The sequence below is a fragment of the Falco biarmicus genome, chromosome 5 (assembly GCF_023638135.1).
Source record: "Falco biarmicus isolate bFalBia1 chromosome 5, bFalBia1.pri, whole genome shotgun sequence".
In the NCBI taxonomy this organism is placed as follows: domain Eukaryota; kingdom Metazoa; phylum Chordata; class Aves; order Falconiformes; family Falconidae; genus Falco; species Falco biarmicus.
Window position 1 is genome coordinate 69,768,918 of NC_079292.1, and position 23,709 is coordinate 69,792,626.

At 39.5% G+C, this 23,709-nt stretch overlaps 2 protein-coding genes across 19 annotated transcripts in view; one reads left to right on the forward strand and one right to left on the reverse strand.

Moving 5' to 3' along the window:
* Positions 1-23,709, reverse strand: part of MICAL3 (microtubule associated monooxygenase, calponin and LIM domain containing 3) — a 161,762-nt gene that overhangs the window by 65,146 nt on the left and 72,907 nt on the right. For 13 of the 18 annotated variants that reach the window (XM_056338998.1, XM_056339001.1, XM_056339002.1 and 10 more), the window contains exons 18-21: positions 9,245-9,352; positions 8,386-8,572; positions 5,334-5,422; positions 4,110-4,197 (exon numbers count right to left, since the gene is read on the reverse strand). In XM_056338998.1, coding sequence (XP_056194973.1) covers positions 4,110-4,197; positions 5,334-5,422; positions 8,386-8,572; positions 9,245-9,352 — 472 coding nt within the window. Of the gene's footprint in view, positions 1-4,109; positions 4,198-5,333; positions 5,423-8,385; positions 8,573-9,244; positions 9,353-11,988; positions 12,097-14,661; positions 14,767-16,624; positions 16,682-18,869; positions 18,966-23,709 lie in introns of all 18 variants that reach the window. The other 5 variants (XM_056339012.1, XM_056339009.1, XM_056339017.1 and 2 more) reach the window with 2 other exon arrangements.
* LOC130149418 (tubulin alpha-4 chain-like) overlaps positions 17,899-23,709 on the forward strand; it is a 121,851-nt gene continuing 116,040 nt past the window's right edge. The window contains exon 1 of the mRNA XM_056339020.1: positions 17,899-17,912. The gene's annotated coding sequence lies outside the window, so the exon portion shown is untranslated. The remainder of the gene's footprint in view (positions 17,913-23,709) is intronic.

Here is a 23,709-nt window from a genome sequence, read left to right on the forward strand (position 1 = left end):
CTAGCAGGTCTTTCCTTTATGAACTCCCTATTGCTGATAGGGACAGAAATATATTGCTGTGAGAACACAAGCCTGAAATAGGAAACATCTTACAACAAAACATGACCAGCTAAAGTCACCCCAAGAAGCATATCATAAAGCTGATAGGGGTAAAGACTGTTCCAAGTCCACCTGTCAAGAAAGGGCTGAAAGTTCAGAAATATTTCTTACAGACCTTTAGAACAAACAGAAGAACAGCATTTGCATTAAAAGCACATTAAAACCATATGAAGTACTGTAAATAATATTAAAAAAAAAAATCCAAGACACAGCAGTTACAGATTATCAAAGGCAGAGACAGCTGAAAAGCAAAGTTGGTTTCATATTTTTTTTTTTTTTCTCTTGGCAATAGCACTGATTTTGGCACAAAGGCAAATGCAGAAGATAGAGAAAAACAGGCAGACAGCATACAGAGAAAGGTTACAGAATCTATGACAAGCATGCCACAGTCCAGCAGGACCAAAAGCACAGTAACAACCTTCCCCAACTTCCCTTCCCCAGAGAGAATGGCATCCATCACTCAAAAGCTTGTTGCCACTTCCCAAGCTGAAGGGTTGATCTATATTGCAAGAGCCAGTCTGACCATAACCTCCCTGGGAACACCCCTTGTAACCACCACATACGATGCCACACAGGGTCTCTGGCAAACCAGGCAAAACCTTAACAAGAAGCGTGATTCTAACTGACTGCTAAAACCCCCCTCAACCTGCTTATCAAGGATTGTGCCCTGCAATTATCATTACAGCACAAGGGACAGACAAAACACATTAAATGCCAGTTAAGACTGCAGCCACCCAGTGAGGGACTGACGACTTTAGCAAAATTAATACATGCCGATCAGGTTAGTAAACACATCACAAGAAAGTGCTTGTTGTGACCAGTCTCACCTCAGCTGACCAAGCCAACTGAAAGCCATTTTGTGGTTGAATATATTTTAAGCATTAAGCTGGCTAAAAAAGAAGAGGCCAGATTTGGTGGTATAGCAAAGGAGACACTGAGTGTAGGGGGAGAACCCATGCAATTTACATCCATTTGAGATTCCATGGCAACTAAAAAGCAGGCCTTGCATGAGTCACCATAAAGCTCACCAAACAAGCACTTGTACTAACTCAGGGCTGAATTTAACTCAGAGGTATAAAATTGTAAAACAGCTGGGTTTTTGTCTTGTATCTTCTTTGACTGATGTTTCTGTTCTACACCTTCCTTTTGCCTTCTAAACTATCTTTACATCTCCATCAAATATCAAACTTATGCATGTTACACTTTTTTTTTTTTTTTTTTTTTTACTTAATCATTTCAGAGGCAACTTACACTCCACATCAAGATCTACCTCACTACTGAGGACTGGCTCAGCCCTCAGGGTCTGAAATTGCTATTGCCAAATTACATTTGGTGGCATTTGCTTTAAGGGAGGTCAAACATTTTTAAGTGTATGACCTGTATGAGATGAGTCTATCAGATGGGTGAAGTGGAGCCTCGGAAACAGAGCTCTGCCTCTATCTCCATTTCAGTACAGGTTTTTTGCTCAAGGGATTTGTCTACTCTACAGTGAAAAGCAGAGTGTCTTTAGTGTCTTAAACAGACAAATTAATAAATTGCAAGAAAGCATATAGTTCAAAGTCAGAAATTATACTGAGATGTAATCTTATAGACTCCTTTTGATTATTCAGGAATAATATCCTTTTCTTCCACTGTATTAGCCTGTATTGTAATTCAAAAGGGTTTGTTTTATTTTTTCAAACCATATATAACTGTAAACACATCACAGGTTTCCTGACCTACACACCCAGCAAGAACAGGAGCTGCAGGACACGACTGTCACGCTAACAGAGAACTGACCTGCCTTTAATGACACTGTGGTTTGCTTTGAAAGTACACTGCATTTAGCCTCCTCCTGCTTCTTAACCATTGTTAAGCCAGTAGTTTTAAGATATACTTAGAACCTACCTCACGAAGAAAACAAAATCTCAGCCAATAATGGCATTTTTCTAGCAGAAAGGGGGAGAACAGCAGAGGCACTGCTCACTCTTCTACCATGAAATGTACTTCTGTCATGCACATATAAGAATGCACCACAATACGCTGCCTTGAAGATGGCCTAGCTTGACCCAGCTGGGTGTGTCCTACTACACACTTTGGGTACTGCAAGAGGCAAAGTTTTAAAAGGTTCAAAAGCTTTAAAAATTATGCTTCAGCTGTACACTGCTTTAGAAAAGCAGAAAGCAAAGAGAAGGAGCCCTAGATTTCAAGTTTTGTCATTTAATAAAGTAGTGTCTGTTCTGTTTTACTCCTCTGGAAGTACTTCAGTTCTGCTACAGGATTGTGCCACTGCTACATAAGGAGAGATGGAAACATCTGACTTACAGCTGATTCATATTTGATTTATCTAAGTTTATAGCAAACCATGGCTTATTGTTTGCTCTACTTAGTGATCACTTAGATGCTATTTACTGAATGCTCATTTATAAAAGTGAGTAATTAAATTCAATCAGTTGGAAGGACTAAATTGGAGGAAGGAGGCTTTCTGCCAGCAATTGGTTTGATAAACTAATTGATATATATAGCTAAACCCTCCTTCCACTTCTTATCACCAACAGCTTCACTCCATAAACCACCTCACTCTCACATCAGATTCCCTGTGCTCCAAGAAATATTTTTTCCATTCATCTTAAAGAATATGATCCAGCTAGAAAAAACAAAAAAAAATCTTTTAACTTTTAGAGAAAGCAATTTTAAGTCTATCCAGTTGTACAAAAATGCTGTAGTTAACCCATCTGTCCACAGCATTTTGCAAATGTCACTCTTCCACACCTTTTCCCTTTCCTCCGTTTTGCCATATGGAAATTCCACACAAACAAAAGAGGAAATCATCAAACTACACTTCAAGAATCAACTACATACACTAAGAATAAATTTCTGTTGGATTGCACTCAGTTAGAATCTTAGAAACACTTGTAAGAATAATACGTAAAGTAAAATAATAGCATGATTTTTATTTGCCTGTGTGTTTTTAAGGTCTTTTCTCAACTAGCACTGTGAAAACATTCTTTTCTCAAAGTGTTGCTGTAAGCATGTTCTCTCTCTAAAAGCAGCTTATTTAGTTTACCCATAATGTTCTGGAACAAGTACTAGAAATCAAATCTTTTCCTTTTTCTGACATCACTAAATGAACACTTAGGGGCTGGGCAAACGAGCATTTGTAGCACAGACACTTCTCCCATGTTAGAAGGAATTAGAATTTCAAGTTAAAAGGCAAAACTACTTCACAATAGAACACACACATCCACCACCCCATTCCCAAAGCCATGGCCAGGAGCAGCACAGATTCTGGAAGTGAGGGAAGAGCACCATGACCCTGCCAGCACCACGAAACTCAAGGGGTTTAAGGAATCCAATCCCATCAGCAGTCAGACACCCAGAATTCCAAAGGAGACAATCCAGAGGTAATGGGATCTTTCCCATTCAAGACCAGATTAATGAAGAGAAGCTTGGGAGAACAAGAAACCACACCCAGAATTCAGGCAAACACAGAAATCCAGTTTGTGAGCTACTCCAGCGCAGCGGAAGAACTTTTACCTTCAGTGGCGCTGAGCTGTACACATTACAGGGCCCTTCACGGGGGCCCACTCAGAGAAGACCCTCACCTGAGCATCCGTGTTTTCCTGGAATTCTTCCAGATAACGTCCTTGAAAGGACTGAGAACATCTAGGCCCCAAAGCCACAGTGCAAAACAATATATTGAGCTTTCACAAAACACACGAAATTCACATGGCACCCCAAAAATCACACGAATTACACAGCTCAAAGTTGGGTCAACATTAATTCTTACTGGTCAGCAGGCTGCCCACAGAATTCCCCTAGCATCTGCACAAGAACTTCTGACTGGACATAGAGAAAGGGAACCCCAAAAGCCATCAGCTGACACATGAAAAAGGAGTCCAAAGGGTTCTGGGCTACCTGGTGCCCAATCGAGGAAACTGTGCTTTGCAGGTGCTGGCTCGCCACCCTAACTCTGCCAAAGAGGCTGAGAGAGTACTGCACCACCCGGCTAAAGAAGGAAGCGGAGCTACCTGGGGCCCTCTCTGCTGAGGTGGAGATGGTATTTGCCCGTCCACTTCCGTCACTTGCCATGGTGTCCTGCAGAGGTCCTTTGGCGTCCTGAGAGAATGCGGGGGAAATTGAATTCATATTAAAATAGCAAATGCCTCAGAAATACTCTCTTCTTTTCAATACTGAATACACTGAACCAGGGAGGCATCCCGCTCACAGTGAAGATACCCCTTAACCATCACAAAAGGCAAGCTCTGAACCAAGCATGTTCCTTCTCAATTTGCAGATTTATTAAAGCTCTGAAAAACAAGCTGGATATCCAAGAAAGCACAGCACTAAGATCCCCAAAGTCTGCGCATCTGGGAAATAAAACAAGTTATATTTTAGTCTTCATTTTTGCCATGAAGTATGGCACAAATATTGGGATGGATCCCTTATACTTCCAAAAAGAAGGAATGCAGCTTCAGCTTGTACTAACAAAACCTGAGAAACAGGCAGAACGACAAGCACCACCACTACCACAAAGGAAAAAATAATTTAAGGGGGAAGGACAATTTGTAGCATGCAAGCGTAACAGAACTTGTTAAGAGACTAGCATGTAGTTTGCTCAGAGTATGCATAAATACTGAAAAAGGGGTTGAGGAGACAAGTGCCTTGGATTGCAATGACAGAAGCTGGGAGACTTTTCTGTATTACACAGTGCGTCTTGATCCTATACTTAGAGCACAAATGCTTCCATTATGATAGTATAGGAAAGCGATATCCTTTCTTTTCACACAGGTTCCCATTAACATACAGAAAACCTTCAGAAATGAAGGCTGGTCCTCCTCATAGCCTATGCAAGTGGGGTAGAACTTCACATCTCAAAGGAAATTCAAATAATTTGTTTCATTTTAAGAAAAAAGATGGAGAAACAAAGGAAAAGCGAAACTGGTAACATTATTCATTTATTCTCTGCATGGACTGAATAAGTATTTAAGTTGACAAGAAAACAAATCAAAACCCTGTTCTGAATGGGACAGTACATTATTTTACAATAAGAACCCTGAAAAGAGAAGTGGTAATTAAAGGAGCTGCTTTTAAATAAAATATATAGAACTGTAAGCTCTCATGACACAAAAAAAGCAACTCGATGCACTCTGATTTTTTTTCTACTTTCTAAAAAAAACCCCAGCATATTTACTTTTACAATGTTAAGAATCAAAACCCGTTAACATGACATGTTAGAGAAAATAATGAGTTACCTTTCCCGACAGAGGACCCACTGCTGGCCTCTTCCTTTGAGCATAACCAGAGAGTCGGTAACAGTAGTGAGGTTTACAGTAGAATTTACCTGCAGTAAAAACGCAGAAGATGGTCAATAATGAAAACACAGCAGTTTAGCACAATATAAATGTCCATCTCACTGCAACTTATTGTCTGCTGCCATTCCCATTGCTACCTCTAGTTTCTTCACTACAGCAAACGCTATCTGAAGTTTTAACTCCAGCCCTCCTCTCTCACCCTCCTAGCTAGCCTCCTTTTCATTGGGTGCCTGAGAGCCATTTAGCTTAAAATCCTATCAAACACCAAAGCAAAGCTGTGAGGCTTGTGTGGTATCATACGCTAACAATGGGGCAGTGTGTGAGGAACAAAGAAATCATCACATGAAAAGCTGGCAGAAGCACTTTTGGAAAAAGCAAGAATGAATACAACCAGCAGAGGGAAGTGGGAGAGGACAGTGTTAACTCCCAAAGAACCATCGATAAGAACGCACAGTGGCTTCTTGTGGAAAGGACAGTCAATCAATGATTCATTTCCACAGTTAAGACCTTTTGTGGTATTACTGGTTTAGTAACACCCCAGAAGCCTAGATGGGTTTTCACCGGTATCTGAAACACTGTCAGGAAGCCAAAGCAGCGCTCATATCATAATACAAATAATAACAGCAGCAATTTGATGGCACATGATTATCTTCCAGTGTACTTTTGCCAGTATATCCTGCTTGGTGTATGCAGTCCATAGCATTCCCTACTGCTATCCTATTCCTACAAATTTGCTAATGCATTTCAAACCTATATTCTGACCTTCACCTCTTCCTCTAGTTTCTCTGGGCTGGTATTGACACAATGCTTTGTTCTACGATGGAAAAGTGAAAAAAACACTATCTTTCAAGAAGTCTCTGCTTAAATAAACATTTCTTAATATTTACTCTTTCCAAAAACTGCTCTTTCAAATTGTCTGAAAAGAGCAGCAACAGAAAAGTTCTTACATAAAAATTCTCAGACTTTGAAGCCTAAAGCCACACTGACTGCAGAATGCTGCAGAATGCTCATCAGTCCAAGCTGCTAAATGAATAGCAAAAATGTGCGTATAGCTTTGTTATTTTTTTCTCTCAAACAAAACCCAGAATGAAATATAAGCTAAATTGTTCACAATGATTACATCAGATAGGAGACCACACATTTCTGTTTGGCCATATATGCTTCACATACATACACAACTGTTAGTCATGTAATATAATTTCAGAATCAATGCTGTAAGTGTGCTGAAACTCCAAGCTCTGTGTTTGCTTCATTGAGAACTATCTGGCCATAACTGCATACATAAGCTTGCCTGCACAGGGAATCTGGTGGCAAAAACTGTGTCAGCCCCAGCCCATACAGCTAACAGAGCAGTTCAGTCTGTTACTGCTAAATATAAAGCCAGATAGTCAGTTACTTGTGAATGCCCAAAATAACAGCAGTGCTCAAAAAATGCTTTTTCCCAACTTCGATCACTGATGAAGATGTTACTTTTACATGTTGATTTCAAAATTATAATTGGCCCCTTTAAACTCGCATGCCAAGTCTGCTGACCTTCCGGCCAAGTAATAATGGGTTTTCTATTCCTTACTGGGAGACTGGTTTGATGACTCTCAGTTTCCTCAATTCTTTGTGACCAAGCAAGTCTGTTACTTAAAGTCATTATATAATGCACCATCAATACAACATTTTGGTTCTTTTTGCCCCTTAAACCTAGATGATGTTTCCATGGCCATTATTCTACCCAGTACACACAAAAAGATTCTTCCTAGTTATACACAATAGATACCTGTCAATTTCATAACATTTCAATCTGCAGTAGAATATTCTGGAGTTTCATTCTGTAACATATCAGTTAATAGTTTTTACTTCATCTTTGCTCCGAGTGGGGAAAACCATCAGTACTAACACTTTTTTCCTGTTGTTTTGGTTTCTACACCATCGTATCTGAAATAGACTTCCTTCTATCTAACCTCTCACTTGTTTTACATCATTTTGCACATATTTTCCCATTGAGATAGACAGTAAAGATAAATGGCAGCTGTGGAAGAAAATAAAGGCATACCTGCTGATATAAATAAAAGCTAACAGGAGATACTTTCTCATATTTTTTCTTCAGAAATTTCAACCACTGCTCAAGCAAAGAATGCAACACATTGCTACTCTTGGAAGATTACTTTTCACAAGTGATGGGTGAATTCAAGTGACTACTTTTAATGTGCACATTTAGTTGATAAACTGAGTTTAATATGCTGCCATATTATGTGGTTTCTCAGATTTGTTAGGTATATTTGAAGCTTTCTTTAATTCTTAGCATGCTAGATTCTGTTAACTAAGTCATCAGCAAGTTTTGTAACCATATTACTTCCTCCTTAGTCTATCAGATACAGAAAGCAACAGTCATTACTGAACTTACATTAACTACTTCAACAACTCTTTCTATGTATACATAACACTGACTTACCTCTTCTCAACTTCGATGCTCCATTTTTCACTATATAAACAGAACATGGTTTGTAATGAGCTATTATCGTAGCCCCCGATTATAAAGTTCCTATTTTAGCACATCTAAAGTAAACATACAGAGTTGGGAGAGTTGCAATGTCTTAAAGAAGAAAAAGCTGACTGCATTTGCCTCCAATATGTTATCTTAAGTCATATTAAACACTAAGGAGTTTCCTCATTTGACAGTACTGAAGTAAGAGTAAAGGGTCTAGCTTTCAAACTCTGCCTCCAAACCACTTTAAAGCCCCCAACTACTATTTGTTTCATTGCATTCTAGCTGCTATTATTATGTTAAATTAATTCCTAAGAGATCAGTTATTTTGCTGTCAGCATGACCTGGCTGCAGGAAATCTATATTGTTTCAAGAGTTTGAGAGGTGGTGTCTTTGGAACGGACATTACTCTGGTCCCCATCCACCAAGTAATTTTTAAGCAAAGAAAGAGCTGAATTAACAGATGGATTTCCAGGACAGTTAAGAGAATTCTGGCAAAAAGGCAATTTCTCTTACCATCTTCAATATCATAGGCATAAGATGACAAACGGAGAGTTGTTGCACAGTATTCACACTTGAAGCAACTGCGGTGGAAGAACTTGCCTTCAGCACTCAGCCTTTCCATCACATAGACTCGCTTGCGGCAGAAGTAACAGACATCGCTGCCTCCCAGGTTTTGGGGGAACTCCTTTTTGAGCGAGCCCTAGACAGAAATAGGCATGGCTAAATTTGTGTGTATCCAGCCTCATCAAGATTGCATGGTCGTATTTTCTCTTCATTTATGTGGATACAGAGCATCTGGATGCTGCAGGTCTTTCACACGCGGATGCTGCAGTTCTTGGACACAATTCACAGTTTTAACCAGGACACCAAAAACTAACCTTATTGTCCAGGGAAGGTCCTAGGATGCCATACCTACGTATGTCAGGAGTAAAATAAGCTCCAGACGGAAAAGTGGACACCAGTACTATTAATGAAGACCTTGAAATAAATGACTGAATGAGGTATATGATGGAAAGCCAACACAATTAGAAATCCCTCAAACAGCAATTCTTAGACCTACATTATCAAAATCAGTATCTCCTCCAGAAAACAATAATGCAGAAGTAGCCCCAGTGGATTAAACACATCTTCATGAATATGACAAGCGATTTCTCAACTGTTCATGCACAAGGCTTGGACACTGAGATTAGATTAAAACATTTTGCAAGGAAAATGAGGACAAGAGTGAGGGTGAATGGAGAGAGGGAAACGAAGTCTTTCACAAAGCTATGACAGGTTCCATAAATGGCAGTAACAACTGGACACTCACAATACTTCAGATCTACAGTACATCTATTCACAAACACACATCATCTTCTGTACATTGTCTTACCAGTTCCTTCTTGTCTAGAAGGGTTTTGGGTTGCTCTTTCCTTTGAAGCTGATTGGCTATCTGCTCAGCCAATGAGCTCACTCCGCCTGTGTACATCTTTATATACTTCTACCAGATGGATGAAATAAAACAACAGTGAAGTGAGAAAAGAAAAAAAAAAACAACCTCAAATTAAAAAAATGAGTAAATGATAACAGTTAGGTGGTGAAAAGGTGCAGAAAGGTCAAATCATGCCAAGACAGTGGACAACATGGAGTGACAAGTAGTAACAGCAAAGCTAGTGTCATCAGAAATCACCAGTATAGACCAGGATCAACTGTAAGAAGGGAAAAGGCGGCTTACAACATTCTGCATTCTTTAAGTGCTCTAGAAATACAATGATGATGAAGAAAGCAGATCCTACTTTGACTTGTGGAGTATTTTGCACCTGGAAACCTGAGCATAGACACTTCTCAAAGATAAGGCCAAATATAGGATAAGACTTTAGGCTCCAGGTAAAAGTGGCATCAGAAACAAAGATCTTTTAGAAGGTATGTTATGTAGTCTATTGCAACATGCTGATCACAACAGCGTATTCATATGTTTAGCAACTGCAAAGAATTCATTTATAGAGCATTCCTAGAGGAGGGAAAAATCCTTAACCAAGAAACTCACACTGATTTAAAAACATGAATTCTTCCAATGTTAAAAATACACAGAGGTTTATATGGGAAAAGATGCAAGACCCCCATCCAATGCATTAAAGCCATACCTGCATACATCTGGAACATATATTGGTTCAACTGTGAACATGGCTTTATGACCAGGCTTTTCTCCATCTGGGTACTGACTGACTCCAGAACTCTGGATATCTAAAAACCTTCCAGTATCCTGAGAAATCTAGGCAGGCTGGCTGTTACCTTGCATGTACAAAACGAGTATCTGCAAGCCAAGTTCAGTCACCGCAGGAGCGGAGGAAGCATTTTTCACAGGAAATACTTACAACCGTTGGCAATAATTACATGGTTAAGAAAATCATGAGGTTACATCCATGTTAGCTCAATCACACTGCAAACACTATGTATTTGACTCAGAGCAGCAAGAAGCACACCAAGCAATTTTCCTTTTCCAGACTAAAAGCATTATGAATGTTTCTAGTGGGAGTCTCCTCAGCAAATGAAGGATCATTAGAGAGACACTCCAGCTTCTAGCAAGTGTAAAATACCAAAGGTAACGGTTTTATGAAAGGACGGACTGAAGTTGTATCTCAAAACCCCCTTTACTCATGTAGCAGAACGTGTTTGAAGCACACTAGTTATCTCCCACAACTAATAATAGAGCATAAATTTAATACATGTGGTTATTAGCCTTTAAGACCTTCACATGTTCAGACATGAGAACAGCAAGAAGCATCAGAAAAACTGAAATTCACCACAGAATGGGTACTTCTTTGGGGAAAAAGATTTTGAAAACGGAGTGCTCAAGCCATCAGACATCACCACTGCTATCAGTGAAGTCCTAATTCCTTAAGTTCTGTGCCACTGCAGTAATGAGGGTTTACTCCTACACAGAAAGAACTTCTGTCTACTGATTCCACCCCAGGATGCAGAGCACTTGCAGTATTTATATATGCAAGAAATATGATTTGTCTTTAAAAATTTTCCAAGTTCCATATTCTACCTCAGCTAGTGTGTGCATACACATATGTGCAGACTTGCCTTTCAACAACATATATCATCTCTTGTTGAATATTACATTTAAAATGGTGCTCACTGGAAAAATTTTCTTCAGCATTGATCTTTAACTAGCAATCATAACCATTTGGCCAAGAGTTTTCCTTTTTCCTCTAAAAGACCAGAAACCTTTGAGGCTTTTTAAGTTTTCTTAAAAGTTAGTTCAAGCTTTTCCATTGGAAAAATTCTCTTTTAGCTGAACCAGGTCTCCACTGAACAAATTTTGATTTGAAAACTTCATACGACCATTTTTGCAGATGCTTCAGAATCTTTAAATCTCTACCAGAACACATGAAGTTCCATGTTTCATAGTGATTATGCTAAACTTGACTCACAATACCTTGTACTATTTGGTGTGGGAAATTTAGTTGCTGAATTTTTTATCTGGGGTTCTGTGTTTCTGATTTGGTTTGCTTTTTTCCTACACATCACATCTGGCCTAATACAGGGTCTTAAATGAAGCACTTTATCTTTCCTCCCATGGGCAAAAACCTTCAAAATATGCATTGTTCTGCAGCACTTTGAAGAGCAGGCAAAGAACCCACTCCAGCTTAGGTCAAATCAAGTTCCTGCTGTTTATGTACAACAACTGCAAGTAGTTCAAAATCTCAGTGATGTTTTTAGAAAGCCAAAGTACTTCTTATTTCACACCGTCCGTTAAACATATATGCACAAATGCATTCTGTAGTTTGGCCCAGGATTCCAACAAAAGCAGCAAGCAAAACAAGAAAGCTTTACTGCAAAGCCAGAAGGACTATCAGTGCTCAAAAAATTTGATTGGAGAGTGAGATGTACCACAAGCTTTTCATTTACGTTAAACTTTAAATTTATTTCATACTGCTTTATGGCTAATAATAACCAGGCTATGCCAGGTTGCCTCTGGCTTTTCATTTGTGCATGAATATGCACAGGCATTGCATTCTGCAGGTGAGGCACTGCAAGCCTAGCCATGTCTTGTGGGGTGTCCTTGGCTGTGGGACTGGGGCGCAGCAAGTGAACACAGCTGATGCACCTTGCAATGCTCATTGCTACCTGTCGAAGAGAGTCAGATGAAGGTGAAGAAGGGCGATTAGAAGAACGGAGGCTAAGGGAGAGCTCCCACTGGTCAACAAAGAATCGGCGAGACGGTTCAGTCTCAGGCTAAAAAATAAAATAAAAATCAAAACAATCATATATGGCTACAGAGGGAAAAGGAGAAAATAAAAAAAAAACAACTCAGGCCCTTCTGCCCACCATAAAAAAAAGACTCCTGTAGGAAAACATGGAGAAAAAGGTCCAGTGTATAAATCTTTGCTTTCTCCCTAGTGAGGCAGAATCAGTTATTCTTAATTTGCTCTTTATTAGGTTTTAAGTTATTTAGGACCATTTGGAAGCAGTTACCTACTTCCACAGATGTCCAACCTCCTGTAAGCAAAGCAACTAAGCCACTGGCAAAGATCCCAAATGAATTTCCTCTGCTCCTCCTGTATCTCCCATTGTTCTGTATTACTGACCCAATGCACTTAAGATCATATTTCAGGCCATGTAAGAACTCTTCTATATTTTAACTATATAAACCAAAAGCCCACTCTCCTTGGGGATGGAAGAGAAAGAAGTTACCTTGTATGCATGCCAGTAATCAGCACCAAATTTCCAACCTAAAATTTACTGTAACCAGATTGGAAACACCACACTAAAAAGAATGAAACAATATAAAACAATCTGCTATTCTTGCCTATCAAATGGCAAACAATAAATTCCAAACTAAGAATCTGCACCCTTCTGAAACTGGTTCCTCAGAGGAGAGCCCAAAATTTTGTCACCCCTCTCATATTTAGGATTTAGGGGACCTAAATAACACACCCCTCTCATTATCTCTATGGGTCATTACGCCTATCTCCCAAGGAATACTTCACATTAATAGGAAAAAAAAAGTAGCTGGAAGTATGAGACAAAAATAGCACTGGTAGAAACTGTGCATTCCTAGAAATTAGTCTGGAAAGAAAAGTAATGCAAATTTTAAATATTGGACACTCTTTTGCAAGAAAATTACATTTTTAGTTATAAAAAGGAAAAATAAATGCCCTGTAGCTGCATGAGCCACAAAACCAGCTATTTCTAGCCACTTAGAATAGGCTAGCCTCAAGATTAAATAAACTGGACAAAATGTAAAAGCTTAGTTTTCACAGTTTCCCCAGTTCAATGAAATATAACTGTTTACTTTATACACAAATTTTCTATACTTAAGATCTTCAACATTCAATCAAACTTCTTTTCTGAAAATGTCTTACTTTGCTCAGCCTTCTTTCTCTTACTATTTTTCTTGTTTTCTTCCCTTAAATCCCACATCATAATCCATCATTGCCTGCAGTGTTTCCAACATCTGTTTCCTCTTTTTCCGCTCTACCTACCCACTTCATCCTTTCCTCTACTTTTTGTCTTCCATCTCCCCTCTATTTTCTTTCCTCCTTAATTCTGCACTATACAGAAATTAAGAGTTTCAAAAACAATTTCTATCTTTGCATCGTAATGCTGTTAATCTTTTCCACCCTCAAAAGGAACTTGAAAGTTCTAGTGAGCAACACAAAAGGTAGGAGCAAGATGGTTTGGTCTAGATGTTCATTTCTATACCACCATATCAACTGAGTAAGGAGGTGTACCTGAGCATGCTGTCTTTGGATCATGCTGGAGATATTCAGTTGTGTCACCCATTAACAAACAGGTGCTAATATGTTTCAACTAGTCTATTCAGTCTTTTATAGATTCTTCTGTGTCCCCAAATCCTATCTCAAATCTAGCCAAAGGTTCACTCTTCCTTCCTGAAGAACAGCTTCCCTGACTTTAATCATCAGCAAAGAGAGCAAACTCCAAAGAACAGCAATGAAGAGTGACCTACATGTTATAAATTTCTTTTTGGCATGGCTTGGAAAAGTTATGCCACCAGCAAAAGCTCTGGGACTGCTTATACTCCAACTCAAGAAGACAGCTTGATTTTGGACAGTTAACTGAAAACAGTAAGTCATTAAAAAAAAAAATAATCACTTGTATAAATGGTGTTTTCCAAAAGCAATTTCCAGTTTGCCAAATGTTGTTGAAGATAACTGAAAACAGAGATAGGGGCAAGAAACTAGAAACTAAAGACACCACTGTTCAAACTGGCATGCTCCCATATGCCAAAGGCGACACACTGGAGAGAATATTTAAGCACAAAACCAAACCAAAAGCACACACTGGAATCAAAGAAAATCTGCACAAGCTGCCAACTCTACCATTGGAAATAAATATACAGGAAGTACGGACACAAAAGTAGTACTTCAGAGCCAGGAAAATGTGCTTGGAAAATGTGAATGTTTTTGCTTCCAGAAGCAAGTAAAATCTGTGAACAACTGACTGGTAAACGACCAGTGTGAGATGATTTGATCTGGAGTCCAGGTGGTTTTCAGCACGTATTCTGAAGCTTTGGAGGCTTTTTTTTTTTTAACCTTATTGTTTATATCATGTTTTGAGAAACAGAAACACTGTCATTCATCAAACAAGGAGACAGAGCTGGCAAGTAGGATAAAAATACTACACAAAATACAGTTGACCGTGTCTTTTTAACCACATGACTGTACAGCAACGGTCACTGTATTTTGGTGAATTTTTCTATCCCTCTGACCCCAGATGTCACCAGTACCCAGAATCCCGCACTAATAGGGGACACCAGATATGCAGGGCTGTAGTCACCTGATGCCTCACTGCAGGTCTGGACTCCAGGAGGGCAGCCAGCTGACATGCCCTTTGCTCAACATTCTCAGGGGCTTGGTCATCAGAAAATAAACGAGAAGATCTCTGTGAGGTGAGGAAGGAGGGAGGAAGTAAACAAAACCAGCCAAAAAAAGCCCCAAAAGGAACAGACATCGAAATGCCAGACAAAAGGTATGAAATTTACATGCAGAACAGTAAGAGAAGCTCCCATGTGAAGACTTTTTTTATTCCCTATGTCTACTGTTCTAACGATGTCTTAAGTTTTTAGCCTCAAGGCCAAGAAAAACACAGTTGAATTAGTCATTATTCACAACTCTCCCATCTAGCACTGCTGCAGCCAAAACCAAACAAGCATGTGGCCTCTCCCTCTGGCATTACCACCCCCCACCCCAAAATAATTTGTGGCTTTATCATGCACAAAGGAGCTTATTTGCCAACTTATTTCACCATAGTTCTCAATTTTCAAGGATTTCCTTTACATAACCAAACTTTTACATACTTGTGTTTCTCAGATTTTGTACACTGAAACACATTTTAGGTAACGTACTTCAGTTTTCACAATGAATGAGTTGGTTTCCTTAAAGATGCTGGTAAACGGCAAGTGAATGCTGTACGTACCTAAGCAAGCATTGTTTAATGAGCCTGGCTGGTTGAAGCAAAATCAGACTATCACAGAAGCTGCCAGTTTTACTTTTGCAACTTCACTGTGTTAACTTGTTCTGACTGCACTGCCATGTCAACACAGCCCATGCACAATATTTGACACCTCTGCTATTCTGGTCTTTCATATCAATCTTCTTAAACTGTTGTGTAGTGCACTTAGTGACATGGAAAAAAGACTTGGCTTACGGCCTCCTGTACAAGACAGGCGTGTAACTTGCAATATCACACAGTTTTCAGCTAATTTGTTTGCAGAGTTCAAAAGTAAATAGACCAGGAACTACAAATGTGTGCATGAACAAACCTCAGGCTTGATCTGTCAAAAATGTCAGGGTGCTGTTCCATATTGCTAAATGTCCTCCAAAGCAGAAGAGAAAATTAGGTTCACACCCAATTTAGGAGAAACACTTTTCCCATTCAGATGCATTAATAATACTCTCTACTTTCAGCTGCTTTGAGTTCCACCTACTCCTTCCTACTAGATCATTTTCACTAAAACTAGGGCCTATTATAAAGCTGTGGGCTTCCGTGTCACTGCAAACACACGCTTATTCATTTTTTTCCGCCTGTCAGAAAACACTCAGCCCACAAGAGCCTTTTGTTACAACACATTCTGAAAGTTATAACAGTTTTATATCTGGCTACCACTTATGACTTAATTCATTCAAAGCCTTTACTGGAATGTCAATTAATTTGTCAATATGAATTCAAATCAACCAATTCTTTTGAGTGCCTCTCTTTTCTTTTCCCAAGCTCCTCTATAATACTGAGCCATTCAGACAGACTGTTGAATATTTCATTGTTAAGAAGGCTTCAAAGTCTCTATACTAAATAATGCCTCATCATTTTTGCTTTTACTTTGGCCTGTAGGAGGCAAGAGGGAATGCCAGTTGTTTAACCATCCAGAAAGCAAGCAGTGAAAACAATGCAACCATGTTCGCATGAATTAGCACAAAATATAACTCTTCTTGTTCTGCTACAGCCACAGCATACTTCACTAAAGAGGTGTAAAAGAAAAAGAAGAATGGGAAGAGCTTATGGGCTAGCTAGATCTACAGCAAAATAAAAGCATATAGCAAATTGTTGATGAAGGCTTGTTATGCATTTATGTGGCTATCACACAGAAATCATCACTCCTAATTGACTCTCAGGAGTACCAGCGTGTTAACAGCAGCATTAGGGTAAGTGTGTTTTGCTACCCGGTATATTTGCTCTCTGTATTGCAAACATCCACCACAGCCTTGTGTCATCAGCATCCATGCCATTTGTTCATGCTCTTTACCCTTTCCTGTCTGGGACTCTGCTCCCCGGGACTGTCGGCACCAGGTTCCCTGTTTCTCTGCAGGCAACAAATTGTGAGCTTAATAACAATCACAGACCAACTTCCTAGTCAAAACACACTTCATAAGATTTTTCTTATAATGCAGGCAGAAAAGAGGCCATAATGATAGCAGAACAGTTTATTAAGAATATTCTAAAACTGGCAATAATAACTTGGCTCCTGTAGGGAAATTTTTTAAAAAAAGTATATAGTCGTATTAGGTCAGTAAACCACGATATAGTACCACAATGTAATGAAATTAGTACAATAAAGATAGTAAAACACTCAATAAAACTCATACTGTGATGTTAGATCAAAGGAAGGAAATGGAAAGTTTAAAAGAAGTGGCAGAATGAATACATTAGAAGCACAGAGGTACAGGTTTTCCAAGACATCAGTGTAGCAAGGACGCAGATCTATCCGACTCACTATGAGGCCTGGGCCAAGACAATTTAAGGAAAAGAAATCATTCCTAAGGAAAAAAAGAGTGTCTCCAAAAGCAGACCCCTCAGCTGAGTCTAACAGACCAGTTCTATAGCACAAGGGGTAAAATTCCTCAGAGTTAAAAAGAGGAAGCCAAAATTTTATTATTAATTTCTTCTTCAAGCAAGAAGACATGCAAAAAAAACATTTCCTACAGTACAGAACACAGAAAATGGTCCAAGTCCACTTGGACCCAGCAGTAGCTGGCTCTCATGACTGAACTAGGCAACCAGAAAGACACAGGACAAGCAAACACTTGGAGAAGCTAAGGAGGGAAAATAAAGGGCTAAGAGGTCTTTAGTGACTGAAAGCCAATTTCTCCATATGGAAAATGAATCCCATGCCATAGATTAAAAAGTAAAACTCAGCATTCAGCTGCCTTAGTTTCTCTACCTGTAAGCTTGGGGAAAACCTTTCTTCTCTCATAAAATGTATCTGTCAAAATTTTCAAAGGATGTCGACAAGAGGAAGGCAGCTAGCTGTCACATCATCTGATAATACTACACTCAGATCTGTTTAAATTTGGGTTTTGCTAATGAAAAGGACTTTCCCCACCCATTCTACCTAGATGTCCATTCCTGTATTCTTCTTTGCATCATAAGCTGTCCACAGTGTGCCAGAAAACTAACCACTTTTTTCCTTAGGACAGCTTTAAATCAGATCAGTAAGCAGACCTGACCTATCTTGCAGATGCAGACACCACAGAGGCAGTAAAGAATGTGTGCTCCAGAGGCTGCCAATAATTTGTCCAGATTAACTATAACATGTAACTTAAACTCTGAGAAATCACAGTAATAAGGCAAGTCAAACTTCATGTCCAAGAATAAGGCTTTTCTACTCTGCTAAAAGGTAACAGGCCTTTACAGAGTTCATAGGCATACAAGTGTTCAACAAAGAAACATTTTCCACCTACAGGGAAACTTATTTGTACTATCCTCATGTAAAGTTGTGAGAGGTCTATGGAACTGCAGCTGCCTTATCACCTCAAGCTTAGTTCAGGATTGATCAGGGAGGAGTGGAATTTACTAGTGCAGTAGGAAAATGAAATAAAAATTTTAAAAGTATACAACTCAAAGAAGCGCGATGACCACATACAAAAAGACACAAACAGTAAAGGATTTCAGGTTATATCTAACTAGAAGGACAACAAATACATGTGCATCAGGACACACATTTATACACTGTGTTCAGAACTGCACTCACTCCTCCAAATCCAAACGCAGACAGACTGAACACAAACTCTTGTGAGACAAAGGCCTGGGTGTGGGGGAAACAGAAGGACCACAGTGGACATGTACAGGCCACTACAGTACTCAAAAAAATCTCTTCATAGAAGTAATCCTAAAAGAGTGTCATGGATACAAGGGCAAATTTTCAGTCACACCTGTTTAAACAAAAAGTGGAGACAGAGAAAAGCTCTGTTTTCTTCCCCTGCATTACTCCAAACATTTCATTTCTATTTTGCTGCAACTCAAAACTGAAAAAGGCTACTGTAATTACAAATTATGCTATGGTAAAATCTCAAGAGTCTCCCATGGAGATTCTCCATGCTTGTGGTGAGCTAATGCCGACCTATGATTCTAATCTAAGAGGCTGAGGAAGCCCTATCACAATCTGAAAAAAAATTGGAAATGGATTTGTAAATGGGATATCCGGTAACTGATCTAGTCACTTGTACAAGCAGTAATGAAGAGAGAGGGACAGAACATGCAGAGGGAATCACCTGCTGCCTGGGATACGGTGGAGAGGAAGGTGCAGTGGAAGAAGAGAGCATGATCACTTTTTTGGGGCAGGTCCGAGAACGTTCCTTATTCCTCATCTTTTTTTAAAACAGGAAAAGAAAAAAAAATCATAATAATGGTAGAAAAAAAGATAACATTACCATTGCTCTTGGAGAGAAAGGCCAGAACACATGAACTGAGAGACTGTGGATCTTAAGTTCACACCTCTCATGAATGACCTAAAGCCACATTTTCTCTGAAGCTGGAAGACCAAAGTTTTCCACCCACAGCCACAGGATCACATGTCCATTTAACAGATACTTCTAGGGGAAGCCAATGAACATATATCAATCATCAATTAAACCAACAATTTCTAACTTGAAGTCTTACAATCAGTGAAAGGTACAATTTGGAACTCTCCACAGCACAGCGGGACTGCTCTCTCTGCTTCATGAAAAGTTATCCATTGCTGTGCCTTGCAATGTTTAAAAATATCTATCCTGTTGATCTAATTACTCTTGCTTGCAGTCCCCATTAGCAATACAACTCAAGTCACAGTGTTCTATTCTCAGCTTAAGATCCCTCGTCTTTAACTTACAGATATTAAATAATCTCAGGTGAGTTAAACTGTACTTCATTCTACAGGAACAGAAATACAGCTGCTTTATAGTCAAGATGCAGCCAAATCTAATAGTCTGAATAATTTACAATGCATGTGTATGTCCTCACTTTAATATGCCTGAAAACATGCCTTTCTAGTTCTTAGTTCATAGTACCTCCTTACTATGTACAGTCTTTTTTCTACCACTTCTTGATTATTAATGTATCTTCTGCCTGAATTATCCTTTCTTCTGAGTCCTCACCAAAGCATATCTGGAAATTGTCGCGCTGTGAAAAAAAATGCTGTGTATCCAAAGCCACCATTAGATAGCCCCCAAAGAAAAAGCAGGCTGTTAGTAAAGATATTGCAGATGTTCATTACTGCCCTTACAGCTGAGCTGGCACTAACATCTGTTTGGGTGTTCTCTTCCCCCAGGAAAAAAAATAATAAATCAACTCTTCTATTTCAAACAGATGCTACAAGCAGCTTAAACTAAAGCACATGACTTTGCACTGAAGTGGATGAGGGACATTCATATGCTGTTTCAAAAGGCTCAGCTGTGAAGTCACTAATTTCTAGCTCAAAGGGTGATAACATTTTCAACCACTACAGCTGTTCACGGATTTATGTCTGACCATGGCCGAGTTTGCATTTCAAATTTCAAAATTTTCACAAACTTGTGTATTTTTCCATGGCAGATCTCAGAATATAACACTGAATAGGTATATGAAGTACATGTTCAGTCCTCCAGCAGGATGCATTTCTGAGCATGCAAAAACAAAGATGGCTATAGGAAAGAAGAAAGATCTATAAACAGATTTAAATAAGAAATTAAGCAGGAAAAACGGTATCTGCAGAAATCATTGGTGTTGTAAGTTCTTTTCTGTTGAGATTTTAGCTCCTGCTGACTGTGGTCACCTCAGTCTTCAGAAACCACATTTCCAACAGAATTACTGAAAAGCATTTGTACTGCTGCTGCACTTTTATCACATTTTATGTAACCATCTCAAAAGAACAAGCATCAGACCCCCAGAAGCAGAAAACATGGGCATCAAAAGACACGTGATCTCCATCTTACAAGCATCTTTGTACACTTCAGTTATTTAACCATATGTATATTACACACATACCTTGTTGAGGTTAGGACGCCTATGAAACTATAGCAGAAAACTGCTGAAGGCTGTAAGTTGAGAGCCTGGAAAGCCAGGACAAAATTCAGTTTAAAAGGGTCATCTCCCATACCATACCCAAACAGTCAGATCCTCTTCTGGATAGACTATTTGGCTTTCCAATGGTTCCATGATCCCTGATGAGATGCTCTTTCCCAAAAGCAGCCAAAAATGGCTTGGAAAGCAGTAGAATACACCACGGAAGGTGTTTTTATACAAGTATGCATTTATCCAGTGGGATTAAACACCACACCATGAAACATAATCCAGCTTTTTTAGGAGATACTACCACTGCATTAAAAATTACACACATTTCCACTATGCATGTACACTTAGCAGTATCTTCATGCATTACTAGCTGCTGCTGAGGTGCTCATAATAGCACAAACCCAATTTTGACAACACAGATCAACATTCTCAAAGTATAGCTCAATAAAGCAAACTTTATTAGTCCAATTCGTGAGGAAAATGCAGGCCACATGCTGCAAACAGCAGATTGGTGAGGTTTTCAATCTGCTTGACCTTTTGAAGGTTTTCTCTTTCCAAGAGAGATAGCATTAAAGATCTTGTGATTTAAGTAAAAATTGTTTCAGAACAGATTCTGACAGGATTTCACTCTTACAAGGAATTCTGTCTTAGCAAGCCATCCCTACCCCACCTGTGCAACAGACACAGAAACATTCTGCCTTATAAGCTCATTGAAACTGCTGGGCCTCCTAAGTCTCCTAAGTCTAAAGCAAGATTCTAGACTTAAACTGATAAGCAAGTACAGCTAAGGAAGTCAACCTGACAGACACTGGCAGGCAACAGCCCAGGGCAGATGTACTGGAGGCCCAACCTAGACCACATCCTTTGGAACAGTGTGGTTTCTCCCCTGCTATCACTCTTACGCTTTTGCAGTATACTTTCCTCTTCCATGCAGTTTCCAAGGCGCAGGAAGGATCAAACCTATCAAGCACAAGACACAAAACTAACTGCTCTTCTCCAAAAGATCCCTGAGGATCTCAACTTCATTCTTCCTACTGACAAGAACATCAGGAACCTGTGGTTTCCCTCAATAACACACCACTGTTTTGTCCCCTTAGGAACTGCTTTGCTCGTATTCAAAGGACTCTTCAGTAGAATGTACTTGCTATGTGATTTATCTTACACACGGTCACTGACAGAAGTTTCTGCTCATAAACTCTGACACCTGTGCCAAAAGACAGAACCCCTTCCCACAGCTTCATGAACAGCTCTTTCTAGTAAACATACATCCTCCCTAAGGAGCTTGTCATGAGCAATACTGATCCCTTTACAGCATCTCCAACAACATACACTGGTACCCAGCACCAACCCCACTGTTGGTCCAGGAAACAGCTTCGTAGCGAGAGTGCCCAACGTCACTGCAGCAAGCCACTTCAGTACTGTAGAAAGGTACGGTCTCACAGCTATCAGATTCTGTGTGCCTAAGCAAGCAGAATTAGGAATCCCAGCAGCCAGCTGAAGCACTGCTTCAGCAACAACTTCTTGCAGGATGGACTTCTGTCCAAGCTTGGCAAAGCTGCCTGCTTGGCTCAGTGGATGGCTTCCTACCTCAGCTGATCTCTGATCAGTTGAGAATAAATGGTTTTATATGTACTCATGGCTTTTGAATGAAGACAACTGATGTTTTTCATTTCCCCAGGCAAGTAATGAGGAACCTTTGGAGCAGGGACCTTATCAATTGTTTCTTTGAACCTCCTGTATCCTGCAGATTTTACATTCTTGAGACTCAGTTTTATTCTTCTCCATTTCAGCTGTCAGATTGCACTGCAAATCCAGCATGAAACCTGGGGATCCAAGAACCAATCATCATCTGTTGATGAAGTAAAGCCTATCAAGAAAAGATCATCTCCAGGTATAATCTTGAGAGGGAAATCATCCACACAACGCAATCAATGTCAGCGTTGAATAAAATAATTTAAGTCATCTGAAAGCACAACTGTTACAAAAAGATTTTTCAGAGATCTGCCCTACATTGCTGCCTGTTTGGAGACGCTATCAATGTTTAGGGAGACCAGATGGATTTTGCTCTTCCCCCCCACTCCCCCTCTTTTTTTTTTAAATTGTGTAGTGCGGGTGAAAACAAGAACACACACAAGAACAATAAACTGCTCTCTGATGAAGAGAAAATCCTCATCACAAAAGCAGGAAATGACAGTTTGTCCTTCTTTTGATCAATTACAAAAGGAAGACAGTAAGAACTTCTATGTTTCACTGCAAAGACTTAATTATAAAGCCTTCACAAAGTTTCAATAGCAGGTTCAAACAGAAATCTCAAGGCTGCAGGGATGTGATCTCTTCCAAGTGTTAAAGCACAAATCTTCATCCTTCTGATCCGAGAAGGACAATCAATGCAATCCAGTTTTCCTTTTTTTTTGTGGAGTAACATAAGCAGTGCTCATCAACTGACTTCATCTTTTAGAGCTATATTATGCTCTTCTGCATCGGCTCTTTGGGTTCTCCTCCTTTCCTTGGGAAGTGTTCTTAAAAAAATGAAATTTGCCTTAATCATGGATGATGTGTATCCATCTGAAAGTGCTCATTAGTCTATAAAGATTTTGATGAGATGGTAGAAGAAGAAACACTGAGTCAGGAAACCTAAACATAATGCTGATCTTTTGAAAACTCTTGACTCTCCTACTGACAATTCCCCTGGCTTGGGTCTTCTTCTTGCAAAGAAATCTTCTACATCATGGCTTCAGTCATGACATGCCCCATTAATTATGTTGAATGCCTCAAACATGAAGATCAGCATGAATCCATAGTCATGCAAAACAGTGAATTTCCAAACTAGTGTCATCTTCTTCCTCTTTAATCAGAGCATATTTCGGAGTCAACTGCAACCAGAAAAAAGCAGATGTTTCTCCGAATTATGGCTGCCGGATAAACATCTCTTAGCACTCTCGGAAACATGAGGCAGCCATTTGCACCGGGAAACAGTGGAAGCAGAGGAAGCCAGTGAGATAAGTACCCCTACCTGCCTGAAAAGATTGTTTGTCACAAGCCTTAGCTTTTGGAAGTGCATGGCTGAAAGAAAAACACCAGCGA